At 46.5% G+C, this 23,617-nt stretch overlaps 1 protein-coding gene across 21 annotated transcripts in view; it reads left to right on the top strand.

Annotated features, from left to right (window-relative positions):
* Window positions 1-23,617, top strand: part of SVIL (supervillin) — a 236,585-nt gene that overhangs the window by 183,830 nt on the left and 29,138 nt on the right. For 17 of the 21 annotated variants that reach the window (XM_073801745.1, XM_073801739.1, XM_073801744.1 and 14 more), the window contains 8 exons: window positions 2,312-2,441; window positions 6,021-6,068; window positions 13,008-13,155; window positions 16,898-16,987; window positions 17,076-17,162; window positions 18,847-19,024; window positions 21,676-21,848; window positions 23,368-23,523. In XM_073801745.1, the coding sequence (XP_073657846.1) occupies window positions 2,312-2,441; window positions 6,021-6,068; window positions 13,008-13,155; window positions 16,898-16,987; window positions 17,076-17,162; window positions 18,847-19,024; window positions 21,676-21,848; window positions 23,368-23,523 (1,010 nt within the window). The remainder of the gene's footprint in view (window positions 1-2,311; window positions 2,442-6,020; window positions 6,069-13,007; window positions 13,156-16,897; window positions 16,988-17,075; window positions 17,163-18,846; window positions 19,025-21,675; window positions 21,849-23,367; window positions 23,524-23,617) is intronic. The other 4 variants (XM_073801750.1, XM_073801749.1, XM_019933560.3 and 1 more) reach the window with 1 other exon arrangement.

Here is a 23,617-nt window from a genome sequence, read left to right as displayed (position 1 = left end):
AGAGTATTGCCAGACATCATAGATTATAGACTTCGGGGCTAAATGAGAGCAAGGAGGGTCTTAGACATAAGATTCTGACTCTAGTTTCCAGTGTGGATTTTTTCCCTCACCATCAAGCCATTGTCTGACACCAGCTGGGTGTCCTACAGTTCCACCCAGTTCTGCTGCTGTCTACCCGGAGACAGCATCAGACCCCACAGGGTAAGCGCCCTGTCCCACAACACCGCCCCTCCCCCTTTCTGCAGACACCAGTGACAAGTCCAGGCTGTCACCTGTGCTTCTGACCTACCAACCGGCTACAGACTGGAGGTTCCAACAACCTTCTCCTTGGACTCAATTACTTTGCTAGAGTGGCTCACAGAACTCAGAGAAATACATTTATTTACTAGACTTCAAGTTTATTATCAAAGAAGGTAACTAAGGCACAGCCAGATGGAAGAGACGCACAGGCGAGGTGTGAGGAGATGGTGTGGAGTTTCATGCCCTCACGAGGTGCACCACCCTCCCCAGACCTCCGCCTGCCTGCCATCCCAAGAACTCTCGGAACCTGTCCTTTTGGCTCTTTTATGGAGGCTTCATTACATAGGCCTGATTGAGCTAAATCACCAATGGCCAATGATGTAGTTAATCTCCAGCCCCTTCCTCCACCCTGGAGGTCGGGGGCGGGCACTGGAAGTTCCAACCCTCTAATCACAGGGTTGGTTCTCCTGGCAACAAGCCCACACTTAGATGCTTCCAAAAGTCACCTCGTCCACATAAGATAGCATTACCACTCTCATCATTCAGGAAATTCCAGCAGTTGTAGGAGCTCTGTGCCAGGAAAGGGGGCAAAGACCAAGTATATATTTATTATAAATCGCAATAGCACAGGTAAATGAGGCGGCCTTATACCAGCTTTGTGGAGTGAATGTTGGGTCTTATCTGCTGTCACATAGCAGAAGGGAAGGGAAGGAAAAGGAAGAGGTCGGGAAAGGGGAGAGGTCCGGGGTTTGAAGCCCTTGCCCCCCTTGAACGCCTTGGGGAGTTCTTTATAGCTTGCTTTCCATTATTTGACTGAGCGAATCCAGATATACAGTATGATTCTGTATGAATTTGTAGATGTACATGGAGTCATATTTACTGCAAAATCTGTTTTCTTATTTGCTTAGCTAAACCTTTATCGTGGAGTATGATATATTTCATCCCATCTCCAATTCAGATATTTAATGGAGTCAGGACACTCGGTAGAAGGGCCCTTAGAAACCATCTAGTTCAGTTCCCACTGTGACCAGTAAGGAACGGAGACCAGGTTACTTGACAGGAGTTAACAGCCAAATGAGCGCTGATGTGTCGCTCAAAATACACTCTTTATGGACACGCATTAATGAATGTTTAAAAGGCCCAGCAGACTCACCATAAGGGAAAGGAGTCCAGTCGTTGTTTTCCCTAATGTTTAAATGGTTTGAGCATCAGCTCAAATGAGTTTAATGATCACCACTTTTGTGCCTTTTATCTTTCCTGGGTTTGTCCGACTTAAATGCCCGAGACTGAAAGAGCCTCATGTCCATGAGAATAGCCTTTCATAGATTTGAACATCCAAGCAGCTTTTTATCTAGTCACACCATAGTTGAACTAAAGTAGGTTAGGTAAAAACCTCAGTTAATTAGATTCTGTTTTTGTATATAGCTTTCCCCTGAGGAAAGTTGAAATGATAATCTTTAAAATGGGTTTCTAGAGAAGTTTCTGTATTAAGAAGGCAGATTGGAAAGACCAAGTTCATTTGGAAGAAAAGAACAGGACTTAGAATACAGGACGTCTTAACATCATCTTTTGCCTGTAATTAAAACATGTGATATTCAGAGATTGTCAATACTTAAAATTTTTAAACCCATTTCTGCTGTCCAGCTTTAGTCATTAAATGTTAATTCATCAAGTGACCAGGAGGGATCGCTCAAACACATTTTTCTCTGGGGACGTTTACTTTTATTTTCCTTCCTGCTCTCAGCCCAAAGGCAAGGGAAAAAACAGAGATATTCCTTTGGTAGAATGATGTTGCCTCTTTTATCTGGGAAAGTCAGTTTTCAGCTCTGCATTTCAATCCGATTTTAAGACTGTTGGGGCCATCTTAGAAAATATAATAATCTACATAATATAGTCATCTGTACTATTTTTCCAGACAGACTTTCTTCAGAATAAGTGACATTCAGAATGATTCAAATTAGGCAGCTGTGGTCATTTCTTGGGCAAAGGCTTCTGGGTGACTTAAACTGTGGTTCTGGTACCGGGAAGGGCTGGTGCTGAACTCTTTTTGGTCGGCGTGTCTTCCCCTTAGATTAGCACTGTTGAAGAAGAGTGGTGAGGAAGACTGGAGAAACAGGCTTAACAGGAAGCAGGAGTATGGCAAAGCGTCCGTCACCAGCAGCGTGCACATCCAAGAAGCGGGACAGTCGCTCAAGAAGAAGGTAACGTTGTCCGTGCACGGGAAAATCATTCTAACTAACACCACGCTTGGACGTGCATCCACCAGGCGAGCATGCATAACTTAGCTGGTTACTACCCCGGGCAGCATAGCACTGTCTTGCCACGAGGGTCCACACTTAACGCCTGTCCCACAGCGGCTTCAGTGGATCACCAGGTAAAGTCTTGAGATGTTCTAGAACTGTGAACAGCACCACGTGCCTAATGCAGCAGCAAGTAAGTTCCTAAATTTGGAAGTGTGCACTTTTACTTGGGTTTCAGACCTTCTTAAATGAAGTCTGACTTTACAATGTTATCAAAGTCTTTAGAATGAAAAACTGTCATTGACCGCTAACCGTTTCTAAGTTGCATATAAAATATGGGCTTGAATGTCCTATGCTGAGGTTGAAAACAGGAGTATACAAGAGAAGGACATGCTGTGGTCGGTGAGGACTTATTTCATAATTAAAGACATGTTTCATGATGAGCAGGTAAGCCTTTTATTGAAAAGGTACTGCAAAGTACATTACAAGTTTCGAGAAAAGTAATACACTGTTGTTGATACGGGCAAGCATTTCTTCATAGGCAAATGTAATTGTTAAATTACTAGTAATGATGACCAGCTTTGACCAGTCAGTGCACACTTTGAAAGCGGATGGTGACTTGCCCACTGCATGGCCCTGTGATTGCCAATGCACCTGCTGGCTGGGGGCAAAGTAGATGGTGTAACACACTCCCACTGGCCAACTTCTAGGATCAAAAGTCTTCAAACAAAAAGGAAAACAACATACTTACAACCAGATGATCACCTGGACCCCTTCTAATCTAAAACAATTTCATACGCATCCGTGGAAGAAAGAAATGATGAATGTGACCTTCAGGCGTTCAGAAACTTACATTAAGAGGAGGTGTGTCCACAGGGCTGCGAGGAGAGAGTTCTGACACTGTTTCCTGTGGCACCCCTGTGTTTTCATAGGTTAAACTGAAACAGCAATTTGAATTCTCTTTTTTGAGACAGACATGACATTAAAGATAATGACTAAAGACAGTTAAAGCTGAGCCATTTGTAAAGATCTCAAATCCAATTGGATGTTACAGCACCTATGCAGGAAATCTGGGTTTCCAGAATGAGACCCGGAAGTGAAAGAAAACTCTGTCCCTCAAATCACTGATCCCCACTGCCCACAAACTTTATGTAAAACTTGATTTGAAATCATTGGTTCACACATAACTTTAGCGCTTCATTCTTGGTCATGTCAAAAGATGCAAAGAAACCTTCCCTAGCAGGTCCCGCACGGCACGGTGAAAAGTAAAGCTGCAAGACACAAAGCCAGGTAGAGCCCTCGTGATCAGTGGAATCGATTTCAGTGCTCTGCCCACTTTGGAGACAGAGATCATGCGAGGCTGGGTAACCCAGAGGCTGGGAGTAGCGGGTGAGAACAGAACGGCCTTAACACTAGGCAGAGGGTCTCAGGAGGCGAGAGATGGGAGGAGGTGACTGCGGTTGCCCCTGGCTTGAGTGGGAAGTGGTGTCTTGGGCTCACGGATGCGGCGGGTTCTGCACCAGCAGTGAACTCACTGTCGCTCTCCTGCTGAGTGACCTAGTTCACTTCAGCCCAAGACAATAAGCTCTTTGAAGTTAAAATAAGCCCACCTATTTCCAGTTCTTGTAGCAGGCATGGGGAAATCGCAGGTTCTGTTGAGGTCGGGTGGTTTTCCCATGGCCTCTGATAAGCCCTTAGCTTCGTGTCTTCCCAAGGGCAGGCCGTGTATTTCAGCCACGCCTTCGCCAGCTCAGATGAAGCAGGAGAGCCGCGGTGAACCTGATCTGCCTTAAGACAGTCCCCCGGGGCGGCGGGGGGGGGGGGGGGGTGTTGCTAGAGACATGGCCAGGGCTTGCTGGGTGTCCAGACGCTTCTCTGGAGAAGGAAGGACATTCATGACACGTGCTCCATGCAGATGGGAGCTTGCTGCCTGGGCTGGAGCTAGACTTGCTAGGGGCACAGGCTCTGGAACCTTCCATCTTTTGCACCAAGGAACAAGGGACTAGATTTACAGTCAGCTCATCACTTCCCGCACAGTTTCTGAGTTCATCAAATGCACATATTCGTGGTTACGAAACATTTCACCCTTTGGCCTCCTCGAGCTTTTGTGTGCAGTGAGCAGGGTCCCACGAGTTACAGCCTGTGGAGAAGCGGAGGAAGCAGGAGATGGAGACCGGCCTCTATATAAATCACTTCCCCTGTGAAAATCCATGCTGTCCAGTAAAAATATAATGCGAGCCACACGAGTAATTAGAGATTGTCATGCGGCCACATTAAAAAAAATGATGTAAAGGATGCCTTGAAAATCTAAAACAGTTTTTGTTTCTGTCAAAGGGTTTGTCCCAAAACAAAACAAAGTTTCGGTGCTCTAACCCGCATCTCACCGGGGGTCCTATATGGAAGAAAATACTCTTTTGGTCCATGAATAGATTTGAGGTTAGATTTTAGGTTAGTTAGCGTTTTCCTTTCCCTTCTGAAAGATCAGTCATGTCTCAAGAGCTGATGTCACTTAACATCAGTTCCTTGCTTTCCAAATTTATCCCCCCGAAATCAGGATTGACGATTTGGAGCTTAACAGTGCTAATCGTTTACCTGGCGGACCCTGTCGTTTCCTACGACGAACAGCTTGGGTTTTCTCTCTCTCGCCGTGCCTCTTCCCTTCCTCCTGTTCGTGGTTTAGGGCATTGCTAACCTGACTTACACATTTTTGCCCTTGTAGTGTATAGAATTAGTTCTAAAGATGGCAAAGCCCATTGGTTTGTAGGTACGGCCAGGCTTGTAGTGCAGGGAATGTGTCCACTGGAGCATGGTATGTGGACAGTTTCCTTCAGAGTAACTCATCCCGTCCCAAGGGTGAGAGAGATGAAATGAAGCCAAGTTCGAAAGAAAAGGGATTTGGCAGGCGTCTCTTTGTTTCAACTAAATTGCAGTTATGTATTTGCACCAAATTTGCACCAAATTAGTTAAAATTCCAGCCCCATTTTGGCATCTTCAGTATTTAAGGCAGAGACGTGACTCCTGTGCCCTTGGGTCAAGATAATCGTCAGTGTTTCAGACTTTTTCAGGAAATAAAAACCCTGTATAGAGTTTGTGGTTACAGCCCCGAGTCCACAGCTGAGTCACAGACCAGGATTTGATATCTGGCTCCGCTTCCGTCAGCGTGTCAGGTCAGTGAAGCAAGCTAAGGTCTATGCTGTCCCCAGAACAAGTCCTTGAAAATTCTAGGAAGATCAGTCCTCCACATTCGTGTCCTGATTGGCTCTGTCATTGAAATTCGAAATCCCAATTCAAGAGCGTGAAGTCAGTTGAAGGAACGAGGCTAAGAGGGCAAGGAAGGCTGTTGGTATGACCCCCAAATTAAAGATTATTATCCCACTGACGAGTGATGAGTTCACTTGGTGTTTGTGCCACCTGGTCTTGTGGGCATGTGCATGCTTTTCCTGGAACCCAGCACAGAGTTCTCGAAGACGATTGTGACACCATAACCCGATCCTACCCTTCCAGCCCTCTGCAGTGTCTCCTATTTGTTTTAACCTGTAGGAAGAAGGAGCATTGACAGATGATAATGCCGTTTCTAATCTGCTCTGGGTAAGCCTGACTCTCGCGTAGATCTCCTCGCCACGTGTAACTCACATCCCCGACGGTTCCCCTTGGTGCCCCTCTCTGTTTGGTTTTCTTATCCCGAGGCAAGATGCCACCTTGATCCAGAGTGGAGCGCTATCCTGTTTCCTGAAATTTTGTTTCAACCGTAGAATGAAAAAACTTGAAAGACGTTGAAGAAGATATTTTATATTCGATGTTAAAACGGTCCATGGAAGTCAGGGTTCCCCTGTATGTCACGGAATATCTTCTGTAAACTGCAGTAATCTTGCCAGTAACTCAATTACTGCACAGAGCTGACTTGGGTCTATTTACTGTGCTTATGTGGGGATTTCTGTTAGCATTCTAAAAAAATAAGTAGGACGGACTCTTTTGGGAAGCGAATTGAAATTGCAATGAGTAAATTAACTTTCTGTGAGAGAAATCCTTGTTTTTGTCCCTCCCCCTTCCCCACCCCGCTGTGATAAATCTTCTCTTTTCACCTCTAATCCTCTTGCTTTGCTCTATAGGAACCTGTATATGCTTCTACTTATTCTCCTGCTATACCTGCTGCCCATAAATACCTGTCTTTTGTATCTATTAATCAGGTGAGGAATTGCCTACACGTATTAAGCCTCATTGCAATTTCTGAGCAGCAGGGAGAAACGTGTTTCATTTGGGGAAGTAACTCCTGCTGCATTTCTGTGTGCGTGTGTGCGTGTGTGTGTGTGTGTGTGTGTGTGTGTGCGCGCGCGCAGATGTAATTGCTACTTCATATATTTAGGGTCAGTCACCCACACCTCAACTTTCGCTCAGACCCCTAGGGAGACCTATGGTGTTAATTCATCTCATAGTCACGTAATTGGTTCAAGAGGAAAGTCCCCCATTTTAATCTCCAAGGTTTATATCCTAAATTGAGTCAGGAGCCCAAGAAAGGACCCCGGGGCTATCTTGATAAAGTAGGAGGAGGTGGCCCAGGTGCTTTGGGGCGTGGAAGAGACAGGATGGAAGAGGCGGTCCTGATGGGAGCTAGCTGCCATGGTGCTGTTGGCATGGCAACCACAGCCCTCCTTCCCCACTCTCCACCTCCACTGCACCCCGTCCGAACCCCGCCACAGAAGGGAGACCTAGCCTGGGCTGATATGATACATTGGTACATGATATGTGATGATGCTTAAAGCTAAAAATACCAGTGATTGTTATTCCCCTTGGAATGTCCCTGGGGTCAAAGTAGCAAGAAACAGTGGCTGCATCCCCTTTGCCGCGAGCCCCAGGTGCTAGTTGCCTTCCGTCTGGGGGACCTGGCCGGTCACTCCCCTCTTAGGGTTTCTGTCTCCTCACCAGCCCTGGGACCACGCCTCTCAGGTGGCCTCCAACTAGAAGTCTCATGACTGTTCTGTTCCTTTAGGACTAGTGGTGGCCAAACAGGTCTTTGAGGGAGAGGCACAGGGTTTCAGCCAGAGGAAGGGTCTGCTGGGTCCTCCCGGCTTCATCTGGCATCTTCACAAGCAGGAACTCCCCGTTTCTCTCCCGAAGGCGGCCTTTCCCTCACTCTTCTTAGTGCCTTTCCTCTGAAGTTAGGGATGCGGGTCTGTGGGAGCCCAGCCCTGCATTGCCAGCTGGGGTCCACCCCCAAAAAGAGGCTGAAATCTGGAGCGGACCTGCTGTCCCATCACTAAGGGGGGAAATGCCTGTTTGCTTCTAAATAAGCCAACGTGAGACTTTAAAAGAAAAGATATGTTACTCAAGTCTTTAAATATAACTTATGTATATTATATAATACACATGTCGTGTGTGTATATATATATATATATATGGTATGCTTTTTTTTATAGACTTTACTCTTTAGAGCAGTTTTAGGGTCACAGCAAAATTGAGCAGGAAGTGCAGAGACTTCCCCTAACCCCCCCCGCCACACAGCCTCCCCCATTATCAGCGTACCCCACCGGTGGCATGTTCATTACAGTTGACAGGTTGTCATCCCTCAGGGCCCATCATTTATATTTGGGTTCACTCTTGGTGTCGTACATTCTCTGGATTTTGACAAATGTATAATGACGTGTATCCATCATTGTAACATCATACAGAGTAGTTTCACTGCCCTGAAAACCCTCTGTGGGGACTTCCCTGGCGGTCCAGTGGTTGACACTCCACACTTGCACTGCAGGGGGTGCAGGTTCGATCCTTGGTCGAGGAACTAAGATCCCATGTGCCGTGGAGCGCGGCCCAAAAAAAAAAAAAAACCAAACAGAAAACAAAAACCCTCTGTGCTCTGCCTCTTCATCCCTGCCTCTTCCCCCCACCCCTTCCCTTGGCAACCACTGATATTTTTACTGTCTCCACAGTTTTGGTCTTTTCCAGAATGTCATATTGTTAGAATCGTACAGCATATAGCCTTTTCAGATTGGCTTCTTTCAGTTAGTAATATGCATTTAAGTTTCCCCCATGTATTTTCATGGCTTGATAACTCACTTCTTTTTACCACTAAATAATCGTCCTTGTCTGGATGGACCAGTTTATCCATTTGCTCACTGAAGGTCATCTTGCTTGCTTCCAAGTTTTGGCAATTGTGAATTAAACTGCTATAAACATCCATTGCAGGTTTTTGTGTGGGCATAAGTTTTCAACTCATTTGGATATCAAAGAGTATGATTGCTGGATCTTATGGTAAGAGTATGTTTAGTTTTGTAAGAAACTGCTGAACTGTCTTCCAAAGTGGTGGCGCCATTTTGCACTCCCACCAGCAGTGATGAGGGTTCCTGTTGCTCCACAGCCTCGCCAGCATTTGGTGGTGTCAGTGGTTTGGATTTTGGCCATTCTGATAGGTGTGTAGAAGTATCTTGTTGTCTTAATTAGCATTTTCCTGATGACATAGGATGTTGAACATCTTTTCATCTGTACATCTTCTTTGGTGAAGTGTCTGTTCAGATCGTTTGCCCATTTTTAAATTGGTTGTTTTCTTCTTGTTGAGTTTTGAGAGTTCTTTGTATAGTTTGGATAGCAGTTCTTTATCAGATATGTCTTTTGCAAATATTTTCTCCCAGCGTGTGGCTTGTCTTCTCATTCCCTTGACAGTGTCTTTCACAGAGCAAAAGGTTTTAATTTCAGTGAAGTCCAGCTTCTTAGCTCTTTCTTTCATGGATCATGCATTTAGTGTTGTATCCAAAAAGTCGTCACGGAACCCAGGCTCATCTAGATTTTTTTCTATGTGATCTACAAATTTTATAGTTTTGCATTTTACAGTTAGGTCTGTGAGCCATTTTGAGTTAATTTTTGTGAAGGGTACAAAACCTGTGTCTAGATTCTTTTGTTTTGCCTGTGGATGTCCAGTCATTTGTTGAAAAGACTATGAAAAGACTGTCTTTTCTCCAGTGTATTACCTTTGCTTCTTTCAAAGATTAGTTGAGCATATTTGTGTGGGTATATTTCTGGGCTCTCTACTCTGTTCTCTTGATCTATTTGTGTGTTTTTTCACTAGTACCACCCTGTCTTGGTAGTAATGGTACTTTTGTAGTAGCTTTACAGTAAGTCTTGAAGTTGGGGAGTGTCAGTCTTCTGACTTTTTTCTTCCCCTTCAATATTGTGTTGGCTAATCTGGGTCTTTTGCTCCTCCATATAAACTTGTCTGTTAATCAATACCCACAAAATAACTTGCTGGGATTTTGATTAGGATCGCACCAAATCTATAAGTCAAGTTGGAAAGAACTGACATCTTGACAAGATGGCATCTCCCCATCCATGAACATGGACTATCTCTCCATATATTTTTAAGTTTAAAGAAAAATAACATTTACCAGAGGCAATCTATGTCTTATCACTTCAAAATTAAAATGGCCTAAAAATCCTATATTTTTACTTCTGGACAATTTTCCCAGATAAATGTTTTACATACCAGTGATGGGGCACTAGCTCCTCAGTGTTCCTGGAGAGCCTTTCCTCCAGCAGCCCTGGTATAGATATCCAACAGTGCAGGGGCTCAGAGAGGGAGACAGAGCATTTAAACACAAGCTCTGCCTAAATGGACTATTTGTCTCTTGTCAGTCCTCAACCCACGTTTTCTTCTTCCTCACATGCCTCAGGGCTGTAGCAGAATAAGATTTTCCTTGTTCCCTTCCTTTCATCTTAGTTGCTGGGAAAGGGTGACAAGGTCAGATTATAGTCACTTTGAGGTCCAAACCTAGTTGAGATCTTTTTCCGTGTTTTGTTCAGGCCACGTGAGGCTCTGGGCACTGATGATGGATAGAAATCACTTAAAGAGATGGCAGAGCTCAATTCCCATAACAGTGCACAGGATTCGAAATGGTGATAGCATTTTTGAAAACTGAGAAGGGACGATTTGTCACTGTACCTTATTTCTCTTAACACATGATTCTGTGATTTCTTCCTGTCATGTAGTTTCACTAGAGGTAATTAAGATTAAAAACTTAAAAGTCAGATCACAGTATTTTCTATCTATGAAGCTCTCCACGTATAGAAGAATTTTACCCTTAGATCTGCACTAATCCTAGTCACACATGTTAGTTCTGTTTCGTGTATCACCTCTGGTGTCGGAAACGCTTAGTGAGATTTGCACAGTGATTTCTCAGGTGTACAGAGGCAAACCCATCAGCAGCAGTATGGTAAGCTGAGAACATTCTTGCAGCTCAACCCTTTGCACAGTTTCTAGCTGTGTCCTGCCGAGGCTCTGTCCATCCCTAAGACCCTCCTTTCCTCCCAACTGTTTCACTGCCTTCTCCTCCCCTTCTCCTTCCCCTTCTCCTTCTTCTCCCTCTTCTTCTTCTCCTCCTTCTTTTCTCCTTCTCTCTCTCTCTCATTCCCTCTCTCTCCCTCCCCATCTTTCTGCATCACGTTCATGAGATCTATATTTGAAAGAGTTAAAGATAGACTGGGCAGGGCTTCTATTCATATTATGCCCCAACTCCCTTACTCTCCCAGTCAATCCTAAATATCATCGGCTAAACCTAGGAAAACCTGAAAAATGGCACAGTGCTTACTATACTATGTATTATGTCCTTCTCTAAATGAGGAAAGAAAACCTTCGAAGGGAAAAGCAAGACAAGACAATCATGAAGTTTTAAGCTAAAAAAAAAAAAAGTACATAGACGAAGATCTCTATCTTGCCTGTTTTCACATTTTGAGTTCTAAAATTTAATAGCAACTTGTGATACATTCTATTAATTTCTAAAGGGAATAAATAAACTGTGTATATTCATACATATAACGCACACATATGATATATATACGAGATATATATACATATATATAAGATATATATATCTTACTGCATTATAGAACCATTTAAAGTCAGATAAGGGGAATCAGGGGCCTCTAGACCAACCCTACTAAGTGGCAAAGTTAAGGTGAAACTTCTAGAGAAGCAAAAACGTTTATGTTTAACAACATCATTTAGAGGCGAGTGGAAAGCGTGCTCCTTAACGTAGATCTGGCACCACCGGACACTTTGAATCCTGGGACACCTGTATCATCCCAGGGCTTCCGTGCATCACGCTCTCCCTGGAGCTGCGGGAGAATCCAGGTGCCTTGGGAAATGGAATTGTTGATCCGGGGACACCATTTTTCTGAGTCATGAACCACACTTCCCCAGGCACCAGGGCTCTGAAGATTTCGCTGAGCTCACCATAGCACTGGTGATGTCTGGATCTGCGGAGAAGAAAACTTTCTTGGCACTTTATATGTTTTTGAAAATATTTTAAGGCTCGTGTCCTATTGATTTGATTAAAATTCACTCCTGAAACTTCATTTTCCAAGAAAACTTATCCTCTTTTCTGAATTTTGATGAGGTTTTCCTAGCAGGTCCACCTCATAGTTTATAAGGGCCTGTGATTCAGAGAATTACTTGGAATTAGGGTCATCTCACCACTCATGAGTAGGAAGGACCTGGAGATAGAAGCTCTTTCTGTTCTGGGGACGATGCTTTTCTTTCCTCTGCACTAGCTTCCACGGCTCCTGCCCTCCCCCTGTGTGCCCCACCCCCATACCCAGGGGGATTTTGTAGTGAAAGGAGGGACGGGCGAAGGAGGAGAGAAAGGAGACTTTCTCCAGCCAGCATTCCAGCACCTCCCGGGCCCGGTGCTACGGTCAACCACTCTCCCGGCCACGCCCCTTCCTCTGCACTGGTCCTCGGCTCCGTCCTCGGCCTCCTTCCTGCCCATCCCCCTCCTTTCCTGGTCTCCCTCAAGTCACCCACCACCTCCAGCTTCTGCCTTTTAGGCCAAATGAGTGTCACCAACCGCTTAGAAATTGAAGAGGCACCTATCTCCAGAACCCCAATTAGAAGCGTTTGAATGCCTTTTTTAGGTGGAACTGTTACTGTGTATGTAGGTTATCTCTATAGCACAACCCAGTGTCAGATATTCTGTGACTTAAAAGTCACTTTTATGGGCTTGACCTGGTTGCCTAACTGCCCATGTAACATAGTTGCTCTAGGAAAAAGCACGCGAGTTCCAGGAAGCCTTCTGATAGCACATCCTCTCCTAATCAGCTTTCCTTCCTTTATGATTGACCATGTTCCTCGTGAACTTAAGAGGGTAAGATTTTCTAGACCCACCGTGCTCTTTGTGAGTATAATGGATAGAGAGTCCTAGTCAACTGCGTTTAACTAGATAAGTAAAACAGAGCAACTTTAAAACCCTGTAAAATTCATGGCAGGAAGACAGTCTATTTTTGTTTCTTTTTACAGAGTATCATTTTGATATTCCAGCGTTGCAAACAAATAAGTGAAAAAGTTCTAACCTGCAGTTCCCGCGTTGGTGGTGGCGATCTCTAAGCCAAGCTGGAAATAGGGAAGCCCAGCCGATTTCAGCGAGAACAGCTGGGACGTGCGGGGACGATGCACGGCTGCGCTCTGCCTGCTTCTCAGTTCACGGGGCTGCGCGCTAACGCTTCTGTCTCTGTGATTTGCTCTCCTGTTTTCTTCTGGGTAAACAGCGGGTCACAGAAAGTCGAGAGAGCCAGATGACGATTGAAGAGAGGAAGCAGCTCATCACCGTGAGAGAGGACGCCTGGAAGACCAGAGGCCGAGGGGCAGCCAACGACTCCACCCAGTTTACCGTGGCCGGCAGGATGGTGAAGCGAGGTCAGGATGCGTGTCCGCGCTCCGTCGCCCCCCCCACCCCCGCCCACGGAGGGGCCATGGCCGGGGAGGGCTCAGTGTGAAAAATGAGGCCTTAGTCCGTTCTGGCTTTCACTCTGGCTGAAATTGTGCACGCGTTTTCTGGGTAGGTTTTGTGAGATATTCCTACCGAAAGCCTTTTCCTACGACGCCGTCATCTTCGACGTCAGACGCGTAATGCAATTAGTCACGTTTCAAAACAGCCATTTGGAGATGGAGCCCAGGTTTCAAAAGCGATTTTGCAAATCTGCTAACAAAGCTTAGTCCTTTCCTGTCGTTGCTTTGAAATTATTTCCATTTTCTTGCCATCTGGCAGTCAGTTCACCCAAATAAGCCTTTTTCTCAATGAAGGAGGAGTTTCTGTCTTCTCCCTTTTAGGGTAATTCCCAGGTCTCTTTCCATCAAACCAGAGTTCCCTGGCTTCGGAAGCCCCGTTTCCAGCGATGTTTTAATAGCTGTCCAAAGGATGGATCCACTTCCACAGAGAAGTGAGAGTTCCCTACAGAGGGGCAGTTTCCCTGCAGCTGAGCTCTTGGAACTGATTTGCAGCGGGGAATCCAAAGATGTATGAAAGTGACGAATCACGTGGTTAGAAGTCACCAGAGAGCTGAGGGGCTCCACATCCTGTAGGAGACGGTTAAAATCTGGGGTCCTTGTTCACCTGCGTGCACGTACCTTCATTTTCTAAGCTGTGGCTTAAGCAAATTTCTTAACTTAGTGATAAAGGTTTTCACATTCAGGTAGAGTTAACCTACATTGGTGTCTGCTTTCTCGGTTTGCAGTTGGCTTTCCTCAAAACCTTTCAGGATCCTCACTCAAAGACCATGCCTAGCTCATTGTAGGCTCATGATAAATACTTGCAGAAGGAAAGGAGGGAGGCAGGGAGGGAGAGAGAAAGGAAGGGAAGGAGGGAGGGAAAAGCCCCGAACTGAGATGAACCTAGATCTTGGTGGAAAAACCCTTTGTAACAAATTTATTAACTTTGCTTGGAATTGTCAAGGATAACAGAAGATAATTTACTCTCAGAATGAGGTGGCATTTGAATATGTTCTGTATACTTTACATGACCCCCATCCCCATGTTAACTAAAGCAGATTAAGGCCCACGTTGGTTAAGAAGAACTCGAGCTGAGAACTTGAACTGGAGCTCAGACCTGCCAGCTTCTAGCCCAGGCTTTTATCCTGATGACTTTTCACTTTGGTTTCCTCTTTCCTCTTCCATCTGAAAAGATGGTAATTTATTTGAAGTCGGGCCCTTACAACAGATACCACCGCCCTTGTCCACAGGAGTGTCAGAGGAAGTAGCTTTGCTCTTAGGCAGGTTTGGAGAGTAAAGTCAGAGATGTTCCTCTCCCTTAGTGGATGAGTTCGCGTTCACGCGTTTCTGAATAAATCAGGGATCTTGATTTAACGGGTGCGATATGACTTTGCTCAGGAAATAATTTTCTTATACTTTCAATCTAATGGAAAAACTGTACCCTGTTTTCTAATATTTGTTACCACCTACACAGTGATGTGTTTCACTCAGTCACCGCTCTTTCGGATTTGCAGTGATAGGGCGTCCAATGTCCTACACTCGCCAAAGAATTAGTAGTCCCCACGCTGCAGCCACCGAGGTTTCCCATCTCCTCGGGTTACTGTGTACCTGCGAGTTGCCAAGAGGCGTGCCGTACCCTGATTTTCATTCTCTCACCCCAGAACACTCTCTTCTCCCCAGCCTCGCCAGGACTGTCTCCCTTTTTCTTATTCCTAGACGCTACATAACAGTGAGGACGCCACAGATTTCTGTGGTATTCTAGAATTCTCCTGGAAGGAAGGTACTCAAAGTGCACCTTTGAATAAGAGAGATGTGAAATGTTCCTGAAGAGAGCAGGTGACTGGTTATTGCCTGTAGAATTCACTGAAAAGAGGTGTGGGGAATGCTTTGTTTTGTTTTAACATCGTGAAATTTAAATCTGTGTGCCCTCCCCCACTATGGCCGAACCCTAAATCTCTCCAGGAAGGAGCTGGTCCACCTCTGGGAGCTCAGCACTGCAGCCTGAACAGGCAGCAGGGCGCGCCGCGTGTCCTGGTCGGCTCGAGTCAGGCCTGTTTGATTGGCTTCAGAGTTAGTGACCCTCTGTGCTCATGAAATCTTCCCGTGCCTCTTAACGCACCCTCCTGGCAGGTGGTGGTTTACTGCCCCAGCCGGTGATACCAAAGTTTACTTATCCTTTTAGCATCTTTCAAGAAAGTTGACTTTCTCACGGATAGAAACCCTTTGCAGTTCTGGTAAAGAAATAATTTTTTAAAACGTTGTTGACATCATTAAGGAAGTATACGTACATGTTGGGAAGTACTTCTAGAATATCACCTAAAATTTAAGTTGTAAACTGCATTCCAGTATTTTTCCTTAAAAATTTTATGCTGTAGCACATCACGCTCCACCTCACGGGAGGGAGGCGCAGATCCATTCACTTCAGTGATTCTCTTTCCCTGTAAGTGACAGTGATTTACATATTCTCCCTTTGTGGTTCTCGGAGCAATACTTAACGTGGCAACGTCACCTAAGGGTTTCTCGTTTCTTACAAACAGAGACAAAGAATATTAAGGTCGCATTTTGTTCTTTGTAACTAATTACTTCCCTTTCGAATCCCTCCTAAGGTTAGGGAAGAATACTCATCTTTGTCTTTATTAAGGTTTCTTATTCTAATCAGATGCCTTCTTCAGGCTGGAACGTCTGTCTTTCCCTCTCATGTGTCTTTTACCATTTCTCCGTTGAAAGATTCCCCATCCTGCTTCTTGGTAGACGCAGGTGGAAGCATGTCCCTAGCTCCCAGCCACACCTGACATGGGTACGATCCTCCAGCAGTCACAGATCAGTACAGATGGTTCCTCTTGTGCCTTTCTTACAAAGCTTAGCACCCTCTGCATTATTGCCTAATAGGACCACACTCTGAGTGACGCCCCCAAAGGCCAGACTGTCCCCATGTCCTCTCAGCTGGGAGGGACACCGCGGGGCACTTCCCGGCCGGCGTGGCAAGCCCAGTCTCCCCCATCCTCTGCGGGGGTGGTGCAGAAACAACTGACCGTCCGCATCCTCGCGTTCCGCAGCCACGAATTCAACCAACCGTGATCAAAATACAATTTTAATTCCAGAGAATTCCCAAAAGCAAAACTGGAATTTGCCACCTCGGCTCTTTGCACAGCATTTACGTTGTCTTAGGTATAATGAGGCATCCAGAGGTGGTCTAGAGTATAGGGGAGGGTGTACGTAGACTGTATGCAAATCTGCCATTGTGTATAAGGGACTTGAGCATCTGTGGATTTTGGTACCCACGGGCGTCCTGGAACCAATCCCTTGTGGATACCAAGGGACGACTGTATACTTTCTCTTCAGCTACCTCCACTGCCCCCAAAGCCTCCAGACGTCACCGTTTCATCTGTTCCAGGACATTCTGGTTGCCTTCGTGTCTTCGTGGTTCAGTGTGGAATGGCAGCCTGACAGCTGCTGCAGGCCTTAGAAGCAGTAAAACCCTGTCTCCACTGGCAGGTGTCCTGCACGTGTGGGCACGGTCCCTGCCAGATGCACATATGTGTGTCCCACGCGTGTGTGTAAATTCTGTCAATTGTTAGATCTCCGTTGGGACTCGTGGCCGTCCCTCAGGGTCCTGGGAACTTCCGGAAGTTTCCTCAGATGCTCAGTAGCTCCTTTGTCTGCTCTGCAGGTCTGGCGTCCCCCACTGCCATCACCCCAGTAGCGTCCCCTATCTGCAGTAGAACGAGGGGCACCACGCCAGTTTCCAGACCCCTGGAAGGTGAGTCACCAGGCACCCAATGGGCCAAGAGGTCTGTGGTCAGAAGAGCCCTCCGTGCTTCTCTCACCTGTGTTTTTTACTTGCCTAGATATCGAAGCCAGACCAGACATGCAATTAGAATCAGACCTCAAGTTGGACAGGCTGGAAACCTTTCTGAGAAGGCTGAATAACAAAGGTACACGCCAGGAGCCAGAGGGAAGCTTGGGTTCATGTGCTTGTAGCCAGTGTGACTCGGGGTTCAGTGGGTAGCTCAGGAAGCCTAGGAACACCTGCCCTGCTCTCAGAGTCTCTAAATCCCGGATTGCTTTTTCTCCTCAGCTAAATTGTCTTCTATTATGACGTCACCAGTTCATACTGTAAGCATTATCTTTGTTGTTAGGTTTTAAGAAATGAAGTTACTGGTCAACATTGATTAGATTACCAAACTCTGGTTCACTTGCTAATGAACTCAGTAGGGAGCCCCCAATAACACATTTGTTCCTGGATCTAAACCCTTGCGATGGACTTCCCTGTTGGCGCAGTGGTTAAGAATCCGCCTGCCAATGCAGGGGACACGGGTTTGAGCCCTGGTCCGGGAAGATCCCACATGCCGCAGAGCGGCTGGGCCCATGAGCCACAACTACTGAGCCTGCGCTCTACAGCCTGCGAGCCACTACTGAGCCCACACGGCACAACTACTGAAGCCCGCGTGCCTAGAGCCCGTGCTCCCCAACAAGAGAAGCCACCTCAGTGAGAAGCCCGTGCACAGCAACGAAGAGTAGCCCCCGCTCGCTGCAACTAGAGAAAGCCCGCGCGTAGTAACGAAGACCCAACGCGGCCAAAAATAAAATCAATTAATAAATAAATTTATGAAAAAGAAGTAAATAAACCCTTGGGATGTCATCCAATCAGGATTGTAGACTCGGTAATTTTGCCTTTAACCCTGAAAGCAGATTATTACACGAAATCAACGTGAACTTGGGCCTGATAAACTTTCAGTCGTATATGTCAATTTCCAGTAAGGTAGCAGCTGCTATTATAATCAAAAATGATTTCTAAAAGAAATTTCTAGTGAATAAATAAAGATTTCAATACAAAAGTCCATGAAGTATACATAATAAAAGAATAACATGCAGAAATAGCCTCATCTCTTAATGAAAACGTCCAGTACTTGCAATTTATCAAATACTAAGCACTGGAGTCCCTGCTATTGACAGTGACCCCTATAGGTTGAAAATAATACCGACAACCACCTGAAACCAGAAATACAAAAGTGTAATATAACAACAAAGCTGGCAAGGCGAAGAATGCAAACGAGTCAGAGTTTATTACCTACATGTAACGGTGATCTAGCCCGGGGGTCGGCAAACTAATCCAGCTCACCTCCTCTTTTTGTAAATAAAGTTTTATTGGAACACAGTTGTGCCCATTCCTTAGCATATTGGTAATAGTTGCTTTTGTACTATAGCAGCAGGGTCATGTAAGGGGCGACACAGGTCAAATAGACTCCCGTGCAAAGCCTAAAATATTTACTACGTGACCCTTTGCAGGAAAAGTTTTCACCAAGCCCTGATCTAGAACGAGGCTGAGCTAGTTCTGCGTCCAAAAGAGCAAAAAGAGCAGGTTCAGAAATTCCCGGTGCACTGGAGCCTCCATCCCTCCTAGCACTCACAGTGCACGCTCTGTTCAGACGGAAAGTCCTCTCCTGAGAAGCCAGCTGATACCCAGGAAGCATCTACAGAACCCTGGACAGCCCTGTCATGTTTGCTCCACTCCTGGACCTTAGCGGGAAGAAAATCATTTTTAAGATTCAGTGAAGCATAGTTGGAGTCATGTTTTTACACGAATCTCAGGTCATTGATTTGCTTGTTTGTCGGTAGTTGGTGGGATGCAAGAAACGGTCCTCACCGTCACCGGGAAATCCGTGAAAGAGGTGATGAAGCCGGACGATGAGGAAACCTTTGCCAAGTTCTACCGCAGCATGGATTCCGCTCTACCGAGAAGCCCCGTGGAGCTGGACGAGGACTTTGATGTCATTTTCGACCCTTATGCCCCCAAGTGAGTTATTTCATTTCCCATCTTTCACCCCTGGAGCACGGATTCCTTCACTGGTCTCCACACAGCACTTCCTCGGGAATCTTCTCTCACTGTTACCTCCTTCTGCGATAGAACTTCATTACAGCCAGCCTGATACCAGCCAAGGTTCTTGGCCTCCCCCAGTCAATAGAAATTGATCAGAGGCCAGACAGGAAATTCAGGCAGGGCCTTATTGGGACCCCTGCTGCAGCAGTGGGGAGAGAGAACAAGTAACAGGTTCCCTTGCTCGCTCCCCGAGGTGGGGTGAGCTGCTTCCTTATATGGGGAGAGGGCAGGGGCGGGTCCAGGGGTCAGGCTGGAGGCGTGGCTTAGGTGGCTTGCCCACCCCTTCGGTGGTGGTGTGTGTATAGGGCATGGGCAGTGCCCTGCTTTGGCTCCTGGTACCCTGTTTTTGCTCCCTGCTCTTCAGAAGCAGCAGTTGGGTTTTTTGGTCTTTCTGTATCCTTTGTCCATAATTTGGCCCAATTGCACATGCACAGTTATTTTTAGTCCCTTATCGTTTTTTGTATTTTGTTGCTTGAGGAGAGGCGTGTGTCCAGGTGCAAGCCCTGCAGCAAAGGGTCTCAGGTCTCAGGTCCCAGCCCGTCTCAAAATCACTATTCTCTAGAACCAGACACTGGGCTAGACAGAGCTTGCGTACCCAGGACAGACGTCCCCTCCGGCAGAAAGCCTTGCATCCCCACCACATGCCTGGTCCATAAAAATAAAGTGACTCTGTTTATCACGTCACTCAAATATTGTTTTGCAGACTTTATGAACACTGGTTAGCAGAAATTTCTATGCCTTTCTTCATTTGACATGTCAAATTCTTACTCAACTTTGCAAACTGTTTGGATCACCTGGGCTCTAATGAATACAGCTAACTGGAAAATCAATGAAACGTGTTACTTAATTTGCAATCATTGATAAGATCAATAGATCTGAGGGTTTTCTCAGTGATGTCCCAGGGTCCCTCTTCATGCAGGAACGTGACTAAACCACCAAAGAGTGTTCATGGCGTTAGGATTCCCTTGGTTGTGATTGCCACAAAGAAAGCCAAGTCCAGCTGGCTGCAGCAGAAGAGAGGCGTGGAGGGAGTTACAGGTTCACCCCTTGAAAAGCGCAGGCATGAACTCAGGTTCCGGGGGCTCAGAATGAGGTCTCTCGCACCTGGTTCCTTTAGGCTGGCTTTCCTCTCAGTCAGGCTGTCACCACGTGGTAGGTGGTCACCCCTCACTCCAGATTTATATCCCATCTCCTTGGCCACTGCCAGCACAGGCAGCTGACCTGCCCAGCCTTCCCAGAAGAAGTTCCAGGCTTGATTTTCTTGGGTTTGCATCCAGCCCTACAGCCATCATTGTGGCCAAGGGGATGGAAGATGCTGATTGGCCAGCAGTGGGTGGTCTCTGGATTCCCCCTCCGGAGCCAGGGTAGGGGACAGGGCATGGAGGGAGATGGTTCCCCCAAAGGAAAGTCAAGGAGCTCTTACGAGAAGCAGGGAGAATGTGCTGGGTGAGCTTATAACCCCACGGCCATCCACCACGTGTATCTGTTGCCCACAAATTTTTCAGAGTGCCCGTCTCTTCCGGAAGTCTGCGTGGTTATCATAAGTGTTTCCTTAAGCTGCTCCTGATACCTGTTTTGCATTTTTCAATGTGTTTAGTTTCTTTCAATTTGCTACCTTAAGAAAATGAACAATTTGCCATTCCCCACCTTGAAGTAATATTTTGGGTATTTGCATACATTGGTAGTGAACCATTGCTCAATCTTCTCCTCACCCAGATATTGTTTACATGGTTACATGTAATTCAAACATTGATATGTATGTTCACACACACACACACACACACAAACACACACACACACACGACAATGTTCTGTATGAAAGAAGACCTCCAGGTACAGAGATCCATGCACTTAAGACATTAAAAGCAGCTGGAATCTGCTGGGAAACCATGTGACTGGGTCCACCCCTCTCCCGGTGTCTGGTCTTCTGCCCCAGAGAGCTGAGTGTGCGTGTGTGAGGGTCATAGTTGGTTTTGTGGGCCTCTTTTATTTCAATATATTTTTCAAAATAGTGCTTATTTTCCAGAGGGGGGCAGTGGGTCGAGAGGAGGCTCAGTGATGGGGAGCTTGGGGAGGGAACTGGGAAACTTGCATGGAGAGAAAGCTGAGTCTGGTGGAGAGAGGGTTAAATCAGGAAGCAGTGGCTGGCTGTCCATCCGCGGAGGGCTTACTGGAGCCCAGAGGAGGAGAGGTGGTCCTATTCCGGCAGGAGAAGTAGTGATCAGCGTGTTGTGGGTGCGATGAGAGGGAAGGACCGCACCCTTCAGGGCTGTCCAGGAGGGGGATGGGCTGCCCCAGAGGCACTGGCCGCTCCTCCAGCTGGAGACCACGGGGCGTGGTGAGAGCCGGGCTCCAGGCGTGGGCTGGCATCTGGAACTAAATGGGCTTCAGTCTCCCACCTCCGAGATCCTCAGTGGAGGGGTGATGGGAGGGGAGGAACTGTACGATTATAACGAAGTCAAGAACTAAAATCGCGGCACCCGCCGCTTCAGCTCAGACACACGCAAGCCACCAGGCGTGGGTGACACTGCAGCCCCAGGCCACACCAGCTCTGCTCTGCCTCTTAGGTTGACATCCTCTGTGGCTGAGCACAAGCGTGCGGTGAGGCCCAAGCGCCGGGTTCAGGCTTCCAAAAACCCCCTGAAGATGCTGGCGGCAAGGGAAGATCTCCTCCAGGGGTACACGGAGCAGAGACTGAACGTGGCCTTCGTGGAATCAAAGCGTATGAAAGTCGAAAAGAGTGAGTATCAGGGCCATCCCCAGCTGTGCACTCGGGAACCGGGGAGCAGGTGACTCTGTCCTCTCCTTTTCCTGCCTTGCAAAGGCCAATGACAGCGCCCAGAGACTCTCGTGCAAGAAAAATGAGCAAGTCTGTACACACACGTGCACACCTGCAGAAACTCTGCTTGGAACGGAAAGGCTTGCAGTGTGGCCCATCTATTCACTGACATCAAATTATCCTGTTTTGTTGAGTTTTCTTTCAAGAGGTTGGAGGAAAGGGAGGTTGCTGGGCTTTGCAATTCAACCCATTTCCAAACACAGCAATTCTTCACTTGATCTTATTCTAGAGCAAATGATTCGCTCTCTCAGGGGCAAGTGTCCCAAATCTCTGTTTCTGCATTATTAATTAATGCAGAAACCGGTGCTCTTCACATTGTTTTGGGCAGGACCCTCGGGCTCCTTGGAGCTGGGGTGTGGGCTGTGGGGGAGTCGGGAGAGTGGGATGGGGCAGTGAATGGAGCGTGGGAGCAGGCCCGAGGTTTTCATCCCACTTCAGACTAAACCTTCGGCTTCTATCTGCCTGGTCCTGTGGGGCTCCCCGGTTCTCAGACTGGTTTTCCCAGCGGAGCTAATGGCATGCATAATCTTGTTATTCGGAAGATTCTTGCTGTCATTTTTATTTTCCTATAGCGCTCATAAACCTACTTACTAAAGTTTATTTTTAGAAATAGTCTTTGGATGAAGTGGTTGAGTCTTTCCATTATAACTGGTTTACTAAATAAGATATTACGAAATCTCTATGCCATACGAGTTGTCAGGTAGTGTTATATTTCTTCAGCGTTAGAACCTCATCCCAGCAAAATAATTTTCTGAGTTTCTCTCTAGCATATGCATAGTTTTTTAAACAATGAGCTGGAGAAATAAAGGTTTCTTGGCACAAGTTTTATGTACTTTAACTGTATCTCCACTTTTTGGGGACACATGTACCTTTGTTGGTCCACACTGAAAATCCAGCATCTTGTTACAATCTTAAATCTGAGAGCAGGTGATCTCAAGAGATCATGTAGTTGTTCACTTAGCCTCCAGAGAAAGATGAGAACTAAACCATGCCTACAAGGTGCCTGCTTTTCTGCATATAAAGACTTTGGATGGAAGATGTCTAACAGTCTCCCTTAGGAATGCGTTTTCAGCATCTAACACTGTGAGGAACGATAACAGCTTTAGTGGAATTGCAGCGCGAGTCCAGCTCCTGATTTTATACTGATGTGGCTGGTCCACAGGGCCACTCAATTCTTGTCTCTCTGCATGGCCAGGGTGACACTCTTCAGCAAGCATTTACACTTTCAATCCTATGTTTAATTCCTAACACAAGCTTCACTGCATAGTTAATCAGACTGGAGTGTGTTTTCCCCATCAGGATTAACTTGAAAGGAAAACAGGAGAGAGTCACTTATGCACGATCGCTGGGTGTAAACACTGTCATTTCTCCTGAATGTCTTGCTTCCCCTGCACTGTGTTTCCTCCTTTGACCCTCCCAGTGTCCGCCAGCTCCAACTTCTCAGAAGTCACCCTGGCGGGATTAGCCAGCAAAGAAAACTTCAGCAACGTCAGCCTGCGGAGCGTCAACCTGACGGAACAGAATTCCAACAATAGCGCGGTGCCCTACAAAAAGCTGATGCTGTTACAGGTTAAAGGTATTTAGAGCAGCAGAGAGAATGACACACGACCAGGGATTTTAGTCTGGTAACATCGGGAGGCCTGACGTCCCCCTACTTGCCCGAAGGGAGA

The sequence above is a fragment of the Tursiops truncatus genome, chromosome 2 (assembly GCF_011762595.2).
Source record: "Tursiops truncatus isolate mTurTru1 chromosome 2, mTurTru1.mat.Y, whole genome shotgun sequence".
In the NCBI taxonomy this organism is placed as follows: domain Eukaryota; kingdom Metazoa; phylum Chordata; class Mammalia; order Artiodactyla; family Delphinidae; genus Tursiops; species Tursiops truncatus.
The sequence above is the reverse complement of the archived record's forward strand: the minus strand, read 5'-3'. Positions and strand labels throughout refer to the sequence as shown.